Raw genomic sequence first — 21613 nt, forward strand, 5'->3', positions numbered from 1 at the left:
GTTCCAGACAATTTAATAAAATAGAAGCCCACAACTCTGTGCTTCAAACAGAGATGTATTATGATTTATTATGCACACGAGACAACTTTTCATTGGGATCTTTTTCAGGTCAACCACTGAACTAAACACATTGCCATTGTTTACATTTGTCAAACATTTCCAAGGTGCAGAGCAGACTGTATTAACTGTGAATCCAAAAAGTACCCTGTATGCCATCTACCTCATACATAACGATCATGCTCTCTCTCTCTCTCTCTCTGTCTTCCTGGCATACAGTCAGTTTGTGGCTCACGTGATTGCTGATGTGTTGGCAGAGCTGCAAGAGAAAGGGACCTTTCACAGCTTGCTTTTCGCTGTGGAAGAAGAGAAAAGAAGGAAGGCCAACCTCCAGGACATAATAATCAGGTCAGGTTATGGTCAATATGAATATGTAGGCTAATAATTCATTGTCTGTGCAGGCAATAGTCAAATTCTTTCAAAACCCACACAAAGAGGAGGCTGCTGAGGGGAGGGTGGCTTGTAATAATATCTGGAATGTTGTAAATGGAATGGTATCAAACGCATGGATGTGTATGATACCGTTCCAGCCATTTCTATGAGCCTGTTTTATTTTGATTGAAAACAGAGCTATAATTTGTCTTTGCTTATTATAGGACTTGCATACAGTGTATGCCTTAAAATTCAATCTAAAAAAGGGATTACATTTGATGTTTTTTCCGATAGATCTACACAACCTACTCCACATTTTCAAAGTGAAAGAAAGTTATAGAACATTTTCCCAAAAAATAAATATGTAGTGAGGGCCAGCCAGCGAGAGCATAGCAAACATGTCGCAGTGGTGGGTAGTATATGGGGCTTTGGTGACAAAACGAATGGCACTGTGATAGACTACATCCAGTTTGCTGAGTAGAGTGTTGGAGGCTATTTTGTAAATGACATTGCCGAAGTCAAGGATCGGTAGGATAGTTAGTTTTACGAGGGTATGTTTGGCAGCATAAGTGAAGGAGACTTTGTTGCGAAATAGGAAGCCGATTCCAGATTTAATTTTGGATTGGAGATGCTTAATGTGAGTCTGGAAGGAGAGTTTACAGTCTAACCAGACACCTGGTATTTGTAATTGTCCACATATTCTAAGTCAGAACCGTCCAGAGTAGTGATGCTAGTCGGGCGGGAGGGTGCGGGCAGAAATCGGTTCAAGAGCATGCATTTAGTTTTACTAGCATTTAAAAGCAGTTGGAGGCCACTGAAGGAGTGTTGTATGGCTTTGAAGCTCGTTTGGAGGTTTGTTAGCACAATGTCCAAAGAAGGGCCAGATGTATACAAAATGGTGTCGTCTGCGTAGAGGTGGATCAGAGAATCACCAGCAGCAAGAGCGACGTCGTTGATATATACAGAGAAAAGAGGAAGGCCCGAGAATTGAACCCTGTGGCACCCCCATAGAGACTGCCAGAGGTCTGGACAACAGGCCCTCCAATTTGACACACTGAACTCTATCAGAGAAATAGTTGGTGAACCAAGCGAGGCAGTCATTTGACAAACCAAGTCTATTGAGTCTGCCGATAAGAATGCGGTGATTGACAGAGTCGACAGCCTTGGTCAGGTCAATGAAGACGGCTGCACAGTACTGTCTTTTTTCGATGGCGGTTATGATATCTTTTAGGACCTTGAGCGTGGCTGAGGTGTACCCATGACCAGCTCGGAAACCAGATTGCATAGTGGAGAAGGTATGGTGGGATTTGAAATGGTCAGTGATCTGTTTATTAACTTGGCTTTTGAAGATTTTAGAAAGGCAGGGCAGGATGGATATAGGTCTATAACAGTTTGGGTCTAGAGTGTCTCCCCCTTTGAAGAGGGGGATGACCGTGGCAGCTTTCCAATCTTTGGGGATCTCAGACGATACGAGAGGTTGAATAGGCTAGTAATAGGAGTTGCAACAATTTCGGCAGATCATTTTAGAAAGAGAGGGTGAAGATTGTCTAGCCCAGCTGATTTGTAGAGATCCATGCTGTCCCCAGTCCGCCTGGCCTTGCTGCTATTCCAGTTTCAACTGTTCTGCCTGCGGTTATGGAACCGCCACCTGTCCCAGACCTGTTGTTTTTCAACTCTTAATGATCGGCTATGAAAAGCCAACTGAAAATTATTCATGATTATTATTTGACCATGCTTGTCACTTATGAACATTTTTGAACATCTTGGCATAGTTCTGTTATAATCTCCACCCGGCACAGCCAGAAGAGGACTGGCCACCCCTCATAGCCTGGTTCCTCTCTAGGTTTCTTCCTAGGTTTTGGCCTTTCTAGGGAGTTTTTCCTAGCCACCGTGCTTCTACACCTGCATTACTAGCTGTTTGGGGTTTTAGGCTGGGTTTCTGTACAGCACTTCGAGATATTAGCTGATGTACGAAGGGCTATATAAAATAAACTTGATCCAGATTTTGCAGCTCTTACAGAACATCAGCTGTCTGTATTTGGGTGGGGGAGGCGGCGAGGGGGGGGGCTTGGGCAAGTTGCTGCAGGGGGTGCTGAGATGTTGGCCGGAGTAGGGGTAGCCAGGTGGAAAGCATGGCCAGCAGTAGAAAAATCCTTATTGAAACTATCGATTATCGGAGATTTAACGGTGGTGACAGTGTTTCCTATCCTCAGTGAAGTGGGCAGCTGGGAGGAGGTGCTCTTATTCTCAATGGACTTAAGTGTCCCAAAACTTTTTGGAATTAGTGCTACAGGATGCACATTTCTGGTCAAGGGCAGTCAAGTCTGGGGTGAACCAAGGGCTATATCTGTTTTTAGTTCTACATTTTTTGAATGGGGCATGCATATTTAAGATGGTGAGTAAAGCACTTTTGAAGAGCAACCAGGCATCCTCTACTGACAGGATGAGGTCAATATCCTTCCAGGATACGCGGGCCAGGTTGATTAGAAAGGCCTGCTCGCTGAAGTGTTTTAGGGAGCGTTTGACAGTGATGAGGGGTGGTCGTTTGACCGTGGAACCCATTACGCACGCAGGCAATGAGGCAGTGATCACTGAGATCCTGGTTGAAGACAGCAGAGGTATTTAGAGGGTAAGTTGGTCAGGATGATATCTAAGAGGTTGGTTACGGATTTAGTGTTGTATCTGGTAGGTTCCTTGATAATTTGTGTGAGATTGAGGGCATCTAGCTTAGATTGTAGGACGGCCGGGGTGTTAAGCATGTCCCAGTTTAGGTCACCTAACAGTACGAACTCTGAAGATAGATGGGGGCGATGAATTCACATATGGTGTCCAAGGCACAGCTGGGGGCTGAAGGGGTCTATAACAAGCGGTAACGGTGAGAGACTTGTTTCTGGAAAGGTGGATTTTCAAAAGTATAAGCTCGAATTGTTTAGGCACAGACCTGGATAGTATGACAGAACTCTGCAGGCTCTCTCTGCAGTAGATTGCAACTCCGCCACCTTTGGCACTTCTACCTTGTCGGAAAATGTTATAGTTAGGGATGGAAATTTCAGGATTTTTGGTGGCCTTCCTAAGCTAGGATTATGACACAGCTAGGGCATCCGGGTTGGCGGAGTGTGCTAAAGCAGTGAATAAAACAAACTTAGGGAGGATGTTTCTAATGTTAACATGCATGAAACCAAGGTTTTTTACGGTTACAGAAGTCAACAAATGAGAGCGCATGGGGAATGTGAGTGATGTTGGGGGCTGCAGGGCCTGGGTTAACTTCTACATCACCAGAGGAACAGAGGAGGAGTAGGATAAGTGTACGCCTAAAGGCTAAAAGAACTGGTCGTCTAGTGTGTTTGGAACAGAGAGTAAAAGGAGCAGATTTCTGGCCGCTGAAGAATAGATTCAAGGCATAATGTACAGACAAGGGTATGGTAGGATGTGAGTACAGTGGAGGTACGCCTAGGCATTGAGTGACGATCAGAGAGGTTTTGTTCTTAGAGGCACCATTTAAGCCAGGTGAGGTCACCGCATGTGTGAGGGGTGGAACAAAAGGGCTAGCTAAGGCATATTGAGCAGAGCTGGAGGCTCTACAGTGAAATAAGACAATAATCACTAACCAACATAATGACATTAGGGAGAGGCATGTGTAGCCGAGTGATCATAGGGTCCATTGAGTAACTTGGCGAGCTGAAGACACGGCAATTCAGGCAGCTAGCAGGCCGGGGCTAGCAGGCTAGCAGATGGGCCTCAGGGGGACGTCGCAACGGAAGAGCCTGTAGAAACCCCCTCGGACGGTTACGTCGGCAGACCAGTTGTAATGGATCAGCGTGGATCGGTGTCGGCAGTAAAGGGGTCCAGGCCAATTTGCAAAAGAGGTATTGTAGCCCAGGAATTGACTGATGGATCTCTGCGGCTAGCCAGGAGATGGGCCTAGCTCGAGGCTAGCTCCAGGCTAACTGGTGCTTGCTTCGGGACAGAAACGTTAGCCAGTTGTAGCCACTCGGATAGCAGCTAGCTAGCTGCGATGATCCGGTGTAAAGTTTCAGAGCTTGCGGTAGGAATCCGGAGATGTGGTGGAGAAAAATCAGTCCGATATGCTCTGGGTTGATATCGCGCTGTGCAGACTGGCAGGATTTGATCGGGCTGAGGCCGACGTAAATCTTAAATACTTGGTGGAAGCACCTTTGGCAGACATTACAGCTGTGAATTCTACCAACTTTGCACAACTCTTAGGGCAAAATATATCCATTTTTTTTTGTCAAAATTGAGAAAGTTCATTACATTTGGTTGGGGATCATTGACAGAAAGCGATATTTAAACCTCGTCTCTGATTTTTTTTAAGCAGATTTAAGTCAGGACTGAGACTAGACCACTCAGGAACAGTCAACACCTCTTGGAAAGCCCTTCTGGTGTCTTTTGCATAAAAATGTGTGTAGTTGTTCACAGAAGACTGAGGTGGGTTTCTCTGTAACTTTTTAACTGGGCTTTTCTTCTTTCATATTTATTTTGATCCTAACAAACTCCTCAGTTCCTGCCGGTGACAAGCATACCCATAACATGATCCCAATACTTGGAAATACAAAGATATCAACAACATTGCATTCACTCCATATTCCTGGCCTGTATGACAAAGTGAAAAGAAATAGCCGATGTTAAAAAAAAATCCACTAGATGGGAACGGAGGTAAGATGGCAGACTCTACACAGCGGTGCAGATTGCCTCAAGATAAAATCATAATATTCAATATCTGTAAGACTAAATATTAGAACTTTACATACTCGTGGGTAATAACCTTCAATCTGGATAACACAAAACAACTCATCAGGCTTAAGAAATGTATCGACAAATATTACAACAACAAGCAACACCAAAGATGACAGAGTAAACAAGGAGAACCAATCTCCAAAAGAAAATGAGACTGACGGACACAGACGATTTATGCTTTTCACTACCGGGAATGGTAAGGGTGGAAACCAATCTGTTAAAATCGATCGACGACAAACTGCATACTTGAATTAGTTAGGAAAGATATAAAGGAGTTGAAGGCGAGCCTCGAGACGAGTGACGAAAAAGCTGCGACAATGGAGAAAGAAACAAACAAGCTTAAAGGGACAGTCAATAAGATTGAAATGGACGTTAAATGAACTTAAAGGAGAACATCTTTCTGAGAGAAGCCTTACTTGACATACAGAATAGATCTATGAGAGAAAATATGGTACTTACTGCTATCCAAGAAAAAGGAGAAGTTCCTGAAAATGTGGTGAAGGAATTCCTTCTTACAGCGCTTCAGAACCCACGCGAAGCTGTTGACAAAATCCAACTTGAACGTGTACACTGTTTCGGACAGAGAGGACCCGAGATATGAGCGCCCAATCTTTGCCAAATTTGCTTTCTTTAAAGATAAAATAATGGTTGAAAGCCTGGGTAAAAGACTCACTGGCATGAAAATAGGCATGAATGATAAGTTCCGAAGGAAATTGCAGAACGGCGCAAAGCTCTGTACCCAATCTTCAAGGAGAAGATATTAAAAAGGAAAAGTGTAGCTCTCGTAGTCGATAAACTGTATATTGATAACCAAATGTTCCGAGACACAGACTACTCCATGGCTATTCTAAATATTACAAAGTTCCCATAGAGGATTCTAATAATGGAACACTCAATATTAGCCATGGTCGGGATTGTAATTTAAAAAAATATCTAGAAAAGCAATAAAATACAACAATTTAAATAAATAAACTACAACTACACTATACCATTCTAGGTAGGGAATGTTGGAAAAATAATTAGTATTAGACTTTCCATTTATTGTATTTTATGAATTGATAAGATAGCATTGAAGAAAGGATAATTAACTAAATTGTACATCTTAAAATACAAGGAACTGGAACACAAAAGTACTGAATCAACATGGAAGAGATAAAACACAGAGGACACAGTATGTGGGTATGTGCAGGAGTATTGTGATGGAAGGTGGGGTGTGTGTTTTTGTGTTTGAAAAAGTGTGGAGTTGAGTCAGTGAAAAAGGATAGTGGTTGCAAATCCCAGAGCCCATGTGTGCTTGTGAGCAGGGGTTATGAGAGCTTTCAATTTTGTGCAGATGTGGGATATACATTTTAAAATATATTATACATGTAGTTGATTTATTTATTGGCCTATCCCCAACCCTATACCTGAGCGACCCATACGCTAAGGAGAAGTCCTTATCTGTTTTATGGACCTACCGTAAGTAGCCTATACGCAGCCAAATCAGAAAGATGAATGTGGTCTGAGACCTACTAAAGCAGCACGACACACTCAAGATTCTGAGCCTGCCTGGCAGGGTTGGTCCTACAAAGCCAAATCCCCCTGATGGGAGAGCATAATATACAAGGAAATTCTCAAAGCTGCTAATGAGAACCTTGAAGACCTTGTACCTAACTGGTGGAGATTCCAGTGGGGTGTCCCCACCCAGACAGTGGCAGTGCTGGCAACACTAGCTGCAGTAACCAATGGGGAGGGGGTCACACTCGGACAATCAGAGAGGGGGCATATTATTGTGGCCCTGGTGGCAAAGGTCTGACAACACAGAGATGCTTGGGAATATGGTCACAACGGGGGACCGTTGGGGTGTAGCTGAGTTTCATCAGCTAGGACGTGACAATGGTTAATCAAATCTCCCTATTATTGCTACGTTTTGCATGCCTTCTCAAACAGCTTCAACTGTATATCAAGTTCTTTCTTGAGTTGGGCTCAGTGATGGAACAACTGAATAGTGGGGAACAATTGGAGGTTTACTTAGTAGCAATGCAAATATCATGGTATAGCTATATGGACACTCAATCACTATGGTACTTTTAAATGGTGAGTTTACAAACATATATTATGATAAATAGATTTGAAACTTGTATCTCAATATGGTAAATGGGGAAATAAGTATAGCCAGTTATAATGAATGGCTTAGCAGATAATAAGAAAAGACGATCAGTATTTACCTGGCTAAAAGAGAAGAAGTTTAATATATATTGTTTACAGGAAACTCATTCAACTATTTTAGATGAAGTTGTGTGGAAAAAGGACTAGGGAGGCGAAATATATTTCTCCCATGGGCAAAGAAACTCGAAAGGGGTAATGATATTAATTAACAGTAATTTTGATCCGAATGTGCAAATTGTCCAAACAGATCATCAAGGTAGATGGGTGAATGTAAATATGTTATTGGACCATAAACAGATATGGCTCATTAACCTTTACGGACCAAATTATGATGATCCACGCTTCTTTGAAAATATATATAATAGTTTATCAACCATACAAGCTATACAAGACTGTATTATCATGGTGGGAGATTATATTACGGTTTTAAATACCGCTATGGACCGTAAAGGAAATGACACTACAAACTATCCCCTTCATACACTTAAGGAAATCCCGAATATCATGGATATATTGTAACTAGTGGATATATGGAGGCTTAAATATCCTGACCTAGTGAGATATACATGGCAGAGGCTCAATCAATTTAGTCGTCTTGACTACTTTCTCTCTGGCACCAAAAGTTAGTGTTGATAGGGGACAGATTGCAGTCGGAGCATCAAATAATTGGCATATATATTACTCTTACAGAATTTCCACGTGGGCGAGGATATTGAAAATGTAGTTAAAGCCTAATGGATGACAACTTGTTTTTAACTAGGACAGAAGTATTTATAACTGACTATTTCCGACAAAACATAGGTATTAGAGGTCGACCGATTATGATTTTTCAACGCCGATACCGATTATTGGAGGACCAAAAAAAGCTGATACCGATTAAATCGGCCGATTTTTATATATACACTGCTCAAAAAAATAAAGGGAACACTAAAATAACACATCCTAGATCTGAATGAATGAACTATTCTTATTAAATACTTTTTTCTTTACATAATTGAATGTGCTGACAACAAAATCACACAAAATGATCAATGGAAATCAAATTTATCAACCCATGGAGGTCTGGATTTGGAGTCACACTCAAAATTAAAGTGGAAAACCACACTACAGGCTGATCCAACTTTGATGTAATGTCCTTAAAACAAGTCAAAATGAGGCTCAGTAGTGTGTGTGGCCTCCACGTGCCTGTATGACCTCCCTACAACGCCTGGGCATGCTCCTGATGAGGTGGCGGATGGTCTCCTGAGGGATCTCCTCCCAGACCTGGACTAAAGCATCCGCCAACTCCTGGACAGTCTGTGGTGCAACGTGGCGTTGGTGGATGGAGCGAGACATGATGTCCCAGATGTGCTCAATTGGATTCAGGTCTGGGGAACGGGCGGGCCAGTCCATAGCATCAATGCCTTCCTCTTGCAGGAACTGCTGACACATTCCAGCCACATGAGGTCTAGCATTGTCTTGCATTAGGAGGAACCCAGGGCCAACCGCACCAGCATATGGTCTCACAAGGGGTCTGAGGATCTCATCTCGGTACCTAATGGCAGTCAGGCTACCTCTGGCGAGCCCATGGAGGGCTGTGCGGCCCCCCAAAGAAATGCCACTCCACACCATGACTGACCCACCGCCAAACCGGTCATGCTGGAGGATGTTGCAGGCAGCAGAACGTTCTCCACGGCGTCTCCAGACTGTCACGTCTGTCACATGTGCTCAGTGTGAACCTGCTTTCATCTGTGAAGAGCACAAGGCGCCAGTGGCGAATTTGCCAATCTTGGTGTTCTCTGGCAAATGCCAAACGTCCTTCACGGTGTTGGGCTGTAAGCACAACCCCCACCTGTGGGCGTCGGGCCCTCATACCACCCTCATGGAGTCTGTTTCTGACCGTTTGAGCAGACACATGCACATTTGTGGCCTGCTGGAGGTCATTTTGCAGGGCTCTGGCAGTGCTCCTCCTTGCACAAAGGCGGAGGTAGCGGTCCTGCTGCTGGGTTGTTGCCCTCCTACGGCCTCCTCCACGTCTCCTGATGTACTGGCCTGTCTCCTGGTAGCGCCTCCATGCTCTGGACACTACGCTGACAGACACAGCAAACCTTCTTGCCACAGCTCGCATTGATGTGCCATCCTGGATGAGCTGCACTACCTGAGCCACTTGTGTGGGTTGTAGACTCCGTCTCATGCTACCACTAGAGTGAAAGCACCGCCAGCATTCAAAAGTGACCAAAACATCAGCCAGGAAGCATAGGAACTGAGAAGTGGTCTGTGGTCACCACCTGCAGAACCACTCCTTTATTGGGGGTGTCTTGCTAATTGCCTATCATTTCCACCTGTTGTCTATTCCATTTGCACAACAGCATGTGACATTTATTGTCAATCAGTGTTGCTTCCTAAGTGGACAGTTTGATTTCACAGAAGTGTGATTGACTTGGAGTTACATTGTGTTGTTTAAGTGTTCCCTTTATTTTTTTGAGCAGTGTATATATGTGTATGTAATAATGACAATTACAACAATACTAAATTAACACTTTTATTTTAACTTAATATAATACATAACTAAAATCTATGTGGTCTCAAATATATAATGAAACATGCCCAATTTGGTTTAAATAATGCAAAAACACAGTGTTGGGAACAAAGTAAAAGTGCAATATGTGTCATGTAAAAAAGCTAACGTTTATGTTCCTTGCTCTGAACATATGAAAGCTGGTGGTTCAATATTCCCAGTTAAGAAGTTTTAGGTTGTAGTTATTATAGGAATTATGACGCGTCAACAATTTTCTCTATACCATTTGTTTAATGTACCTTAGACTATTTGATGCTCTTATAGGCACTTTAGTATTCCCATCCCAATCTCGGTAGTTGATAGGCTTGAAGTCATAAACAGCACTGTACTTCAAGCATTGCTAAGAGCTGCTGGCAAATGCAGGAAAGTGCTGTTTGAATGAATGCTTACGAGCCTGCTGCTGCCTACCACCGCTCAGTCAGACTGCTCTATCAAATATAAAATCATAGACTTAATTATAATATAATAAACACAGAAATACGAGCCTTTGGTCATTAATATGGTCAAATCCGGAAACTATCATTTTGAAAACAAAATGTTTATTCTTTCAGTGAAATACGGAACCGTTCCGTATTTTATCGAACCGGTGGCAACCCTAAGTCTAAATATCAATCAATCAAGTTTATTTTATACAGCCCTTCGTACATCAGCTAATATCTCGAAGTGCTGTACAGAAACCCAGCCTAAAACCCCAAACAGCAAGCAATGCAGGTGTAGAAGCACGGTGGCTAGGAAAAACTCCCTAGAAAGGCCATATTGCTGTTACATTGCACAACCTTCAATGTTATGTCATAATTATGTAAAATCCTAGCAAATTAGTTCGCACCGAGCCAAACTGTTGCATATACCCTGACATTGCTTGTAATAAAACGCAAGAGAAGTGACAATTTCCCTAGTTAATATTGCCTGGTAACATGAATTTATTTTAACGAAAATATGCAGGTTTAAAAAAATATACATTTGTGTATTGATTTTAAGAAAGGCATTGATGTTTATGGTTAGGTACATTCGTGCAACTATTGTGCTTATGTTAAATCTTCACCCGTTTGGTGAAGTAGGCTGTGATTAGATGATAAATTAACAGGCACCTCATTGATTATATGCAACGCAGGACAAGCTAGTTAACCTAGTAATATCATCAACCATGTGTAGTTAACTAGTGATTATGTGAAGATTGATTGTTTTTTATAAGATAAGTTTAATGCTAGCTAGCAACTTACCTTGGCTCCTTGCTGCACTCACATAACAGCTGGTCAGCCTGCCACGCAGTTTCCTCGTGGAATGCAATGTAATCGGCTTCCAAAAATGGCGATTACCGATTGTTATGAAAACATGAAATCGGCCCTAATTAATCAGATGACCTCTAATAGGTATAGAAGATCCCCTTATTGTATGGGACAATTTTAAATCCAATTCAGTACTCATCTCTAAAACAAAAGCAATTTAGGTCAAAATAATACATATTTTTTATTGAACCTTTATTTAACTAGGCAAGTCAGTTAAGAACAAATTCTTATTTATAATGACAGCCTAGGAACAGTGGGTTAACTGCCTTGTTCAGGAGGAGAACGACAGGTTTTTACCTTGTCAGCTCGGGGATTTGATCTTGCAACCTTTCAGTTACTAGTCCAACGCTCTAACCACTAGGCTACCTGCCACCCGGGCTTAGTGGGACTCATTTGTTTTTCAACAGGACAATGACCCAACACACCTCCAGGCTGTGTAAGGGCTATTTGACCAAGAAGGAGAGTGATGGAGTGCTGCATCAGATGACCTGGCCGCCACAATCCCCCGACCTCAACTTAATTGAGATGGTTTAGGATGAGTCGGACCACAGAGTGAAGGAAAAGCAGCCAACAAGTGCTCAGCATATGTGGGAACTCCTTCAAGACTTTTGGAAAAGCATTCCAGATGAAGCTGGTTGAGAGAAAGCCAAGTGTGCGCAAATCTGTCATCAAGGCAAAGGGTGGCTATTTGAAGAATCTCAAATGATTTGTTTAACACTTTTTTGGTTACTACATAATTCCATATGTGTTATTTCATAGTTTTGATGTCTTCAAAATGATTCTACAATGTAGAAAATAGTAAAAACAAAGAAAAACCCTTGAATGAGTAGGTGTAATTTTAAATACATTTGCCAACATTTCTAAAAAAAAATAAAATAAAAAAAAAAGGGTTATTGTGTGTACATCGTGAGAATTTTTATTTATTTAATACATTTTGAATTCAGGCAGTAACAGAATAAAATGTAGAATAAGCACTGTGCAAGGCATTTGGAAAATATTCAGACCCCTTGATTTTCCCACATTTTGTTACGTTAGACTTATTCTAAATTTTAAAAATCCTCAATCTACACGCAATACCCCATAATGACGTGAACAATTTTTTTATTTTGTTTATAAAATAAAAAAAACGTGCCTTATTTACATAAGTATTCAGACCCTTTGACATGAGACTCGAAATTGAGCTCAGGTGCACCCTGTTATCATTGATCATCCTTGAGATGTTTCTACATCTTCATTGGAGTCCACCTGTGGTAAATTCATTTGATTGGACATGATTTGGAAAGTCACACACCTGTCTATATAAGGTCCCGCAGTTGACAGTGCATATCAGAGCAAAAACAAGCCATGAGGTCAAAGGAATTGTCCGTTGAGCTCCGAGACAGGATTGTGTCAAGGCACAGATCTGGGGAAGGGTACCAAAGAAAATTCTGCAGCATTGAAGGTCCCCAAGAACACAGTGGCCTCCATTCTTAAATGGAATAAGTTTAGATCCACCAACAATCTTCTTAGAGTTGGCCGCCCGGCCAAACTGAGCAATCGGGGGAGAAGGGCCTTGGTCAGGGAGGTGACCAAGAACCCGATGGTCACTCTGACAGAGCTCCAGGGTTCCTCTGTGGAGATGGGAGAACCTTCCAGAAGGACGACCATCTCTGCAGCACTCCACCAATCAGGCCTTTATGGTAGTGGCCAGACGGAAGCCACTCCTCCGTAAAAGGCACATGACAGCCTGTTTGCCAAAAGGCACCTAAAGGACTCTGAGCATGAGAAACAAGATTCTCTGCTCTGATGAAACCAAATTGAACTATTTGGCCTGAATGCCAAGTGCCATGTCTGGAAGAAACCTGGCACCATCCCTACAGTGAAGCATGGTGGTGGCAGCATCATGCTGTGGGAATCGCTGCCAAAGGTACTTCAACAATGTACTGAGTAAAGAGTCTGAATACTTACAGTACCAGTCAAAAGTTTGGACACACCTACTCATTCAAGGGTTTCTTTATTTTTACTATTTTCCACATTGTAGAATAATAGTGAATACATCAAAACTATGAAATTACACATATGGAATCATGTAGTAACCACTGGGTTGAGATTGGGTGATTGTGGAGGCAGGTCAACTGATGCAGCATTTCATTATTCTCTTTCTTGGTCAAATAGCCCTTACCAACAGGAAGTGTGTTGGGTCATTGTCCTGTTGAAAAACAAATGATAGTGGGACTAAGCGCAAACCAGATGGGATGGTGTTTCACTGCAGAATGCTGTGATAGCCATGCTGGTTAAGTGCGCCTTGAATTCTAAATAAATCACTGACAGTGTCACCAGCAAAGCACCATCACACCTCCTCCTCCATGCTTCACTATGGGAATCACACATGCGGAGGTCATCCGTTCACCTACTCTGCGTCTCACAAAGACACGGCGGTTGTAACCAAAAATCGCAAATTTGGACTCATCCGACCAAAAGGACACATTTCCACCGGTCTAATTGTGTCCTTTAGTATTGGTTTCTTTGCAGCAATTCGACCATGAAGGCCTGATTCACACATTCTCCTCTGAACAGTTGATGTTGAGATGTGTCTGGTACTTGAACACTGTTAAGCATTTATTTGGGCTGCAATTTCTGAAGCTGGTAATTCTAATGAACTTATCCTCTGCAGCAGAGGTAACTCTGGGTCTTCCTTTCCTGTGGCAGACCTCATGAGAGAGAGTTTCATCATAGCGCTTGATGGTTTTTGCAACTGCACTTGAAGAAACTTTCAAAGTTCTTGAAAATGTCCACATTGACTGACCTTCATGTCTTAATGATGGACTGTCGTTTCTCTTTGCTTATTTGAGCTGTTCTTGCCATAATATGGACTTGGTATTTTACCAAATAGGGCTATCATCTGTATACCACCCCTGCCTTGAAACAACACAACTGATTGGCTCAAATGCAATAAGAAGGAAATAAATTCAATAATTTAACTTTTAACAAGGGACACCTGTTAATTGAAATACATTCCAGGTGACTACCTCATGAACCTGGTTGAGAGAATGCCAAGAGTCTACTCACACTTACACATTGAGCCTGATTGCTGTCTGTGTGTATTGCAGGGAGGAGGGCAGCCAGCAGAGGATCAAAGCTCTTCAGAGACAGCTGCTTGACATCCGCAAGGAAAAAACTCTGGAGCTGCAGGTACCATAACTGAGGAAGACAACGGAGACACATTCCTTCACGTGCCCGATATGATTTTCAATCTAGTAATGGGCAAGATTAGAATTAGGCTACACATTGACTGACTCTTGGTGGTGCTCCAAGTTCCTTGAGGGTGTCAGACGTCGATGTCTTTGAAAATCGGGGTGCCTCCCTGTTTTTCATTCTCAGGTAAATACATGACAAAGTATTGGCAACTTATGTAATACTTTGCCCAAACTGTCTTAATGTTGTCCCTTTAGCGACGTGAAGAGATGACTGCCCACCTGAAGGACCAGCTACAGGGGATGAAGGCTAAAACTGGGCTGGAGAGGAAGTATGTGAAGAGCAGCGCGGAGCTGCTGGTGTACCAGGGACAGAAGATCAACACACACTCTGAGAAGCAGCTGGAGGATGAGATCAGGGTGTGTGTCTTTGTGGTACTGTCCAGAATCATCCCCTAGCCCCTAAGGCTGTGTTTACACAGGCAGCCAAATCTGATCTTTTGCCCAATTAGTGGCAAAGATCTGATCTTATTGGTCAAAAGACCAATTAGTGGTAAAAGATCAGAATTGGGCTGCCTGTGTAAACGCAGTCTAAGTGCCTCATGCAGTGGCGGATTGGCAATTCTGGCATATGCCAGATGGGCTGGACCATTTTTGTTGTTGGGTAGGCTGGTCGAAATTGACACACACACACAAATATATATTTTTATATAAAGACATGGCCGGCGGCCCATGGGCCTGTTAAGATTTGTTATACAGAGTTTTGCGCAATTTCTATGTTATACTAATCTATAATGCGCTTTTGGCTGACCAGTGGGCAACAGCCATCTAGTTAATGTGTATTGAGTTTCCACTTCCTCTGATGTTGAACCTCAAGTTAATTAGCCTATGATATTACTTAGTGCACATATGTATTTAAATGTTATGTGTCAACACTGCTCCCAGTGTCTAATTAGGGTGTGTAGGGTCAGGGTGTGTGTGGGGGGGGTGAGTTGGCAGCGCATGTAGTGATGTGGGCTGGTGTGGATGAAATGCCAGGGATGAATTATTGTTCCAGTCCACCCATGAAGATCTCATAGAATTGGGTAGGTATTGCTTTTTGCTAATACCTACACATTTCTTGTAGCTATCCCATCCTTTCAGATCTACACAAGTGGCTAGGGGGTGTTTCTGGACAGAGCCTTTGGTGTGACTTGGCTACAGACTTTGTAGTAACTGTGAGGTTTGGCTGTACAGAGATGGTTACCACTATATGTGCATCTGTGTAATCATTGTTCCTCTGTCCTCAGCTACAGCAGAAGAGGTTGGAGGAGGAGAGGAGAGTTCATATGGAGACGGAGACTTTCCTCAAGGAACATCAGACAGTACGTGTGCAGTGGTGGTTGGAAAATGGCATGACATGACTTGTGTATAGGAGCATAATTGATCTTTTGTGTGACATATACAGTACCGGTCAAAAGTTTTAAAATACCTACTCATTCCAGGGTTTTCTTTATTTTTACTAATTTTCTACATTCTAGAATAATAGTGAACACATCAAAACAATGAAATAACACATGGAATCATGTAGTAACCAAAAAAGTGTTAAAAAACAACAGGACAATGACCCAACACACCTCCAGGCTGTGTAAGGGCTATTTGACCAAGAAGGAGAGTGATGGAGTGCTGCATCAGATGACCAGGCCTCCACAAAAACCCCGACCTTACCCAAATTGAGATGGTTTGGTATGAGTCGGACCGCAGAGTGATAGAAAAGCAGCCAACAAGTGCTCAGCATATGTGGGAACTTCTTCAAGACTGTTGAAAAAGCATTCCAGGTGAAGCTGTTTGAGAGAATGCCAAGAGTGTGCAAAGCAGTCATCAAGGCAAAGGGTGGCTATTTAAAGTATAAAATATATTGATTTTTTTGAACACTTTTTTGGTTACTACATGATTCCATATGTGTTATTTCATAGTTTTGATGTCTTCACTATTATTCTACAATGTAGATAATAGTTAAAAAATAAAGGAAAACCCTTGAATGAGTAGGTGTTCTAAAACTTTTGACCGATATTGTATATTGGGTGTAGTAGGATGACTTGGTACATTCTTTGAGCTGCCATCTAAATGCTGTTATTTTATTGCAATAGTAGAATCCCAAATCAATCCCTAGCACCTATTCAGGGTTCGGCAACCTTTACGACAGCAATAGCAATTAAAACATTTTTAATCACAAAAAATGCGTTGTGGGAGCTGTACAAGAAATTGATGAGCCCTTGTCTCTAGAGCAATAGCGGCCATAGCTGGGATTTAGCACCACGAATAGCTGCAGATCAAATCACTGCAAAATCTGACTTTCAGAACCACAAAACAGTGGACAGCGGCCGTCAGCAGAGCCATATTTGTCTGTCAGGTGAAGCTGCAACATTGTGTGTTTGTGTGCACCTCTCAGAGTCTGGGGGAGAAGCTGGAGGTGTGGATGGAGCGCTATGAGAGAGACATGGAGGACAAGCAGCAGGAGCTCAACAGCCTGAGGAACAACAAAGCTAACAATCTCTCCCAGCTCCAGGAGCTGGCCAAGAAGGTGAGGACAAAGCCTGGGTTGATTTCATTAGGCACCAAACAGGGAAAAACAGACTGAAATGGGGAGGGACCACCTGGACTTTTCTAAAAAGAAACAGTAGTTTTCATTTTCCATTGAATAATGTGCTTCGGTGTGCCCTAATGAATACAACCCTGGTCTGCATGGCTCACAACCCATTTCTTTCTGTAGTATACAGTTTAACGCACTGACACTAGGTAATGAATAGGATAGTAGGCCTGATATACACTGAGTATACCAAACATTAGGAACACCGTCCTATTATTGAGTTGCACATCCCACCTGCAAATAAACTGTTATTACAAGTCCTCAGATCATTAAAGGGGAAATCTGCAGTTGCTACATACGTTTTTTAAACTTTTAAATGAATTGTATACTACATAGCCAAAAGTATGTGGACACCCCTTCAAAGTAGTGGATTCTATAACTAAACCGAGATAGACCACAGTCTGTCGTTTTCAATATATTGTCGCGTTCTAGCATGCATCTGCATATTTCCGTTGGGGAACGCCTACTCTGTGAAGTGCGCCTGTGCAATAACTCAATTCACCCTTGCACTCCTAAACAACGCAATTTTAAAAAACTTTTACCCTTTTGCAAAGTCTACAAAACATAGTCCACTCTGTTCATAACAGATTGTAGTTTTGGGAACAAAAAACTGTATTGAGATCAAATGTTTCATCAAGGAGAAAATGTGCAGAATGACGGCCAAAATCCACCTTCTCCAACTGCAGGTCAGTGGGCTTCCTCTCACTACCATATTTGGTACTGAGTGGAAACGCCAAGCAGATGCTTCACATCTGGTGAAATATCTGTCTCATTGTTCTGTGACACAATCTTCATAGACAAACATTGGCAGTAGAATGGCCCTTACTGAAGAGTTCAGTGACTTTCAACGTGCAATTGTCATAGGATGCCACCTTTCCAAAAAGTCAGTTTGTCAAATTTCTGCCCTGCTAGAGCTGCACTGGTCAACTGTAGGTGCTCTTATTGTGAAGTGGAAACGTCTAGGAGCAACAACAGCTCAGCCGCGAAGTGGTAGGCCACACAAGCTCACAGAATGGGACCGCCGAGTCCAGAAGCGCGTAAAAATGTCTGTCCTCGGTTGCAACACTCACTACCGAGTTCCAAACTGCCTCTGGAAGCAACGTCAGCACAAGAACTGTTCATCAGGAGCTCCATGTAATGAGTTTCCATACATAGCTTATTACTAAAATAGACTGCAAATTGCCGCTTTTAGAAAGTATACCCGTATGGAACAGAAATTGTACTCTGGATATTGACTCGGTCTTTGTACTTTCTTCTGTTCCAGTACAGAGACATTGAGCAGGTGGTCATCGAGGACAGGATGGAGAAAGAGGCCCTACGCAGGAAGCTGGAGAAGGAACATATGGAGCGAGACGCAGCCACCAAGGTAATCATTGAACAATCTTTAATAAATCACCACCACCTGCCCAGCAAGGAAACCAATCACATCCAGTGGCAGTGCAGTGTTTAATGCCATGCATCTTGTTCACAACTGTACTCTCCTCTTCTTTTGTTCATTACACTAAATCATTTTCTTATTCCCTGTCTGTCACTTGCAGATCCAGTCGTGGTGGAGGGGAACATTAGTGCGACGCGGCCTGGGCCCCTATAAGAAAGGCAAGACGCCCAAGTCCAAGGAGGGAAAGAAGGGAAAGAAGGGAAAGAAGAAAAAGTGAGGTGTCCCTTCTTCAAGAGCTCCAGTGAAAGGAAACCAAAAAAAATTCTCAATACAGACATGTTACTTTTCATCAATGTTCAATTCCTGATTACAGACAATCTAAGTCGACACTGGCCTGTAGGCAAATATATCTTCAATGAGAAAAGCTTTTTTTTTTTTTTATAGAGTAAAGTTGGCATGGTCATTTTGAATACTACTACCACCATTACCAGGTTCTTACTTATATGCAGTCTAACACAAGGGCAAGAATGGTAATAAACAAGCGTACTCATGAGACTGAAATGGGTAACTTTTATTAATGCACTTTAAAGAATTCCAAATATTAATTCCAGAAAATAATAATTCAATTTTGTACATGTTTTCAGGGACAATTTCTCAGCAAACGGTGTAAAAAGTTAAAAAGACCATGTTGCGGTCATGAAAGAAGGTCCTCTCTTTATCTGGTACCTACTTGTAAACATATGGAATGTATCTATTTTACTGTACAAATGTCACAGGGTCCAGACCCAGCAGTAGGGGCACATGATTTCTGCTGGAGAAAGCCCAAGTCAGTCGACATAAGTTAGGAGGGGTGAAAATATCTAAACAAAACATTTATAATATATTTAAAATCTCCTTTAACTTCCCTTTTCAGAACTCTGAGTCTTATCAAAAACAAAGTTAAAATGGCAAAAACATACCTCTGATATATTTTTTCACTTCAGAAGCTACGTAGGCTGATTCCCAGTCTACATCGCTTTTACTCTAGGGATGTGCATCTATGTAGGCAGCCTACGTAGCTTTTACTGTAGGGATGTGCATCTATGTAGGCAGATTCCCAGTCTACATCGCTTTCACTGTAGGGATGTGAATCTATGTAGGCAGATTCCCAGTCTACATCGCTTTTACTGTAGGGATGTGCATTTAAGTAGGCAGATTCCCAGTCTACATCGCTTTTACTGTAGGGATGTGCATCTATGTAGGCAGTCTATGTAGCTTTTACTGTAGGGATGTGCAACTAAGTAGGCAGCCTACGTAGCTTTTACTGTAGGGATGTGCATCTAAGTAGACAGCCTACATAGCTTTTACTGTTGGGATGTGCATCTATGTAGGCAGCCTATGTAGCTTTTACTGTAGGGATGTGCAACTAAGTAGGTAGCCTACGTAGCTTTTACTGTAGGGATGTGCATCTATGTAGGCAGCCTACGTAGCTTTTACTGTAGGGATGTGCATTTAAGTAGGCAGCCTACGTAGCTTTTACTGTAGGGATGTGCATCTATGTAGGCAGCCTACGTAGCTTTTACTGTAGGGATGTGCATTTAAGTAGGCAGCCTACGTAGCTTTTACTGTAGGGATGTGCATCTATGTAGGCAGCCTACGTAGCTTTTACTGTAGGGATGTGCATTTAAGTAGGCAGCCTACGTAGCTTTTACTGTAGGGATGTGCATCTATGTAGGCAGCCTACGTAGCTTTTACTGTAGGGATGTGCATCAAAGTCGGCAGCCTACGTAGCTTCTGAAAGGAAAAATATATATCAGAGGTATGTTTTTACCATTTTAACTTTCTTTTAGATAAGAGTTCTGAAAAGGGAGGCTGGGAATCTGCCTACAAGATCCCTGACCCCATCAATCAGTGGTCCTTGGGTCAGTCTTCACCAGAGTATTATTGTCAGCTCTAAGGCTAGCACTCCCTCATCCCCCTCCCTGGGAACGAGAGGTTGTGTCTGCCTCATTAGAACTAAGAGTCAGTCCGTTAACCTGACTCTCTGTGGGTAACACTGCTCTAAGTAGAGCTGGGCCATGTTCATTAGGGCATGCAACTGAACTGCAATGTTTCTTATTGGACAAGTACAGGTAATCCCTGTTTCAGTGTGTTTTCTTCTGTTTGGTGCCTAATGAACACGACCTTGTCAATGGGGTTCACTAAGGACAGCGCTAGTGACAAATAAATACTGTTCCGGTCTGGCAGATTACTGTAACCGCTGCCAGACCAAATTAGCAATATGCACACCTGTGTGTGTAGCAAGAGCCACATGTGTCTATAAGATGTGGTTGAACAATTCACCAAAAACAACTTGATCATGAGAAAAATTGGTGTCTTGAAGGTGTCTTGAACACTGTCAATAGTTAAATCTGTAGATCCATTTGAATGTCATACAAACTTGGCTACATGTAGTGATAAAAAGATTAGTTCTGTGCATGAGGGAGACACTGTCATATTCACTACTACTTGTCTACGGTCTCAACTCCCCATGTTGAACTCACATGTGAGGGTGATGAGGTGGTTTGTAAAAAATACAAGAAAAAAAGAAACAACGTTTGTTTGTAGAAAATAAAAAAGGTAGTGTATGTTTATCCCCAGTGCCTTAGCCCCAGAACCTGGCCGGCCCCAACAGCTCATCAGTAGAGTGGACTACAATAAGAAATAACCGTTACTGCAAGATAAAAACATAGATACTAATGCAAAGTTGCAGGCCTTGATGTCATGCTGTCAGTCAACCTGCCCATACAGTCAACCTGCCCATACATACACCCTTGATTAGAGACTTGACTGAGCTGTGCTCAAGGAAGAAGTTGCCTGTAAACACTGGTCTAGGATCAGCTTGAACCAATCCCACTCGTAACACTAACCTTTTAAGAGGCCTGTTTTCTTTTCTTATAGTACTTTTTATTTTACTTCCCTGGCCCAGCGCTTAGGGACATCGTCCAATCCATGTAGCTACACGAGAACGCAACTCCTTGTGGAAAAACACATGAATTACAGCTTTATAGATGGGTGATTCTACAGAAGCGGTGCAAATTGCAATCCCAACCTGAAAAAAAAGATATATATATAAAAAAAATTAAAAGCTAAGTCTCCAAACTTAGAACATATCGTGATGTATATAGATGTCCTAAGGCAATACCAAATATATTGTTAAATTAATATAGTACAAAGTAATTGTTTATACACATTTCTTTTGAGAGGTGTTCTATTATATTGAAAGATACTGATCTAATA

At 42.2% G+C, this 21613-nt stretch overlaps 2 protein-coding genes across 2 annotated transcripts in view; both read left to right on the top strand.

The window, feature by feature from the left end:
- The window catches only part of LOC120034984 (dynein regulatory complex protein 9-like), a 29512-nt gene extending 10604 nt beyond the window's left edge, over positions 1 to 18908 (top strand). Inside the window, exons 4-10 of the mRNA XM_038981711.1 lie at positions 277 to 405; positions 14265 to 14346; positions 14607 to 14768; positions 15638 to 15712; positions 16780 to 16911; positions 18242 to 18343; positions 18516 to 18908. Of these exons, the coding sequence (XP_038837639.1) occupies positions 277 to 405; positions 14265 to 14346; positions 14607 to 14768; positions 15638 to 15712; positions 16780 to 16911; positions 18242 to 18343; positions 18516 to 18632 (799 nt within the window). The 3' untranslated portion in view covers positions 18633 to 18908. The remainder of the gene's footprint in view (positions 1 to 276; positions 406 to 14264; positions 14347 to 14606; positions 14769 to 15637; positions 15713 to 16779; positions 16912 to 18241; positions 18344 to 18515) is intronic.
- LOC120034983 (transmembrane protein 131-like) overlaps positions 1 to 21613 on the top strand; it is a 244245-nt gene that overhangs the window by 161804 nt on the left and 60828 nt on the right. The window lies entirely within an intron of this gene.

Source organism: Salvelinus namaycush, chromosome 42, assembly GCF_016432855.1.
Source record: "Salvelinus namaycush isolate Seneca chromosome 42, SaNama_1.0, whole genome shotgun sequence".
NCBI lineage: Eukaryota > Metazoa > Chordata > Actinopteri > Salmoniformes > Salmonidae > Salvelinus > Salvelinus namaycush.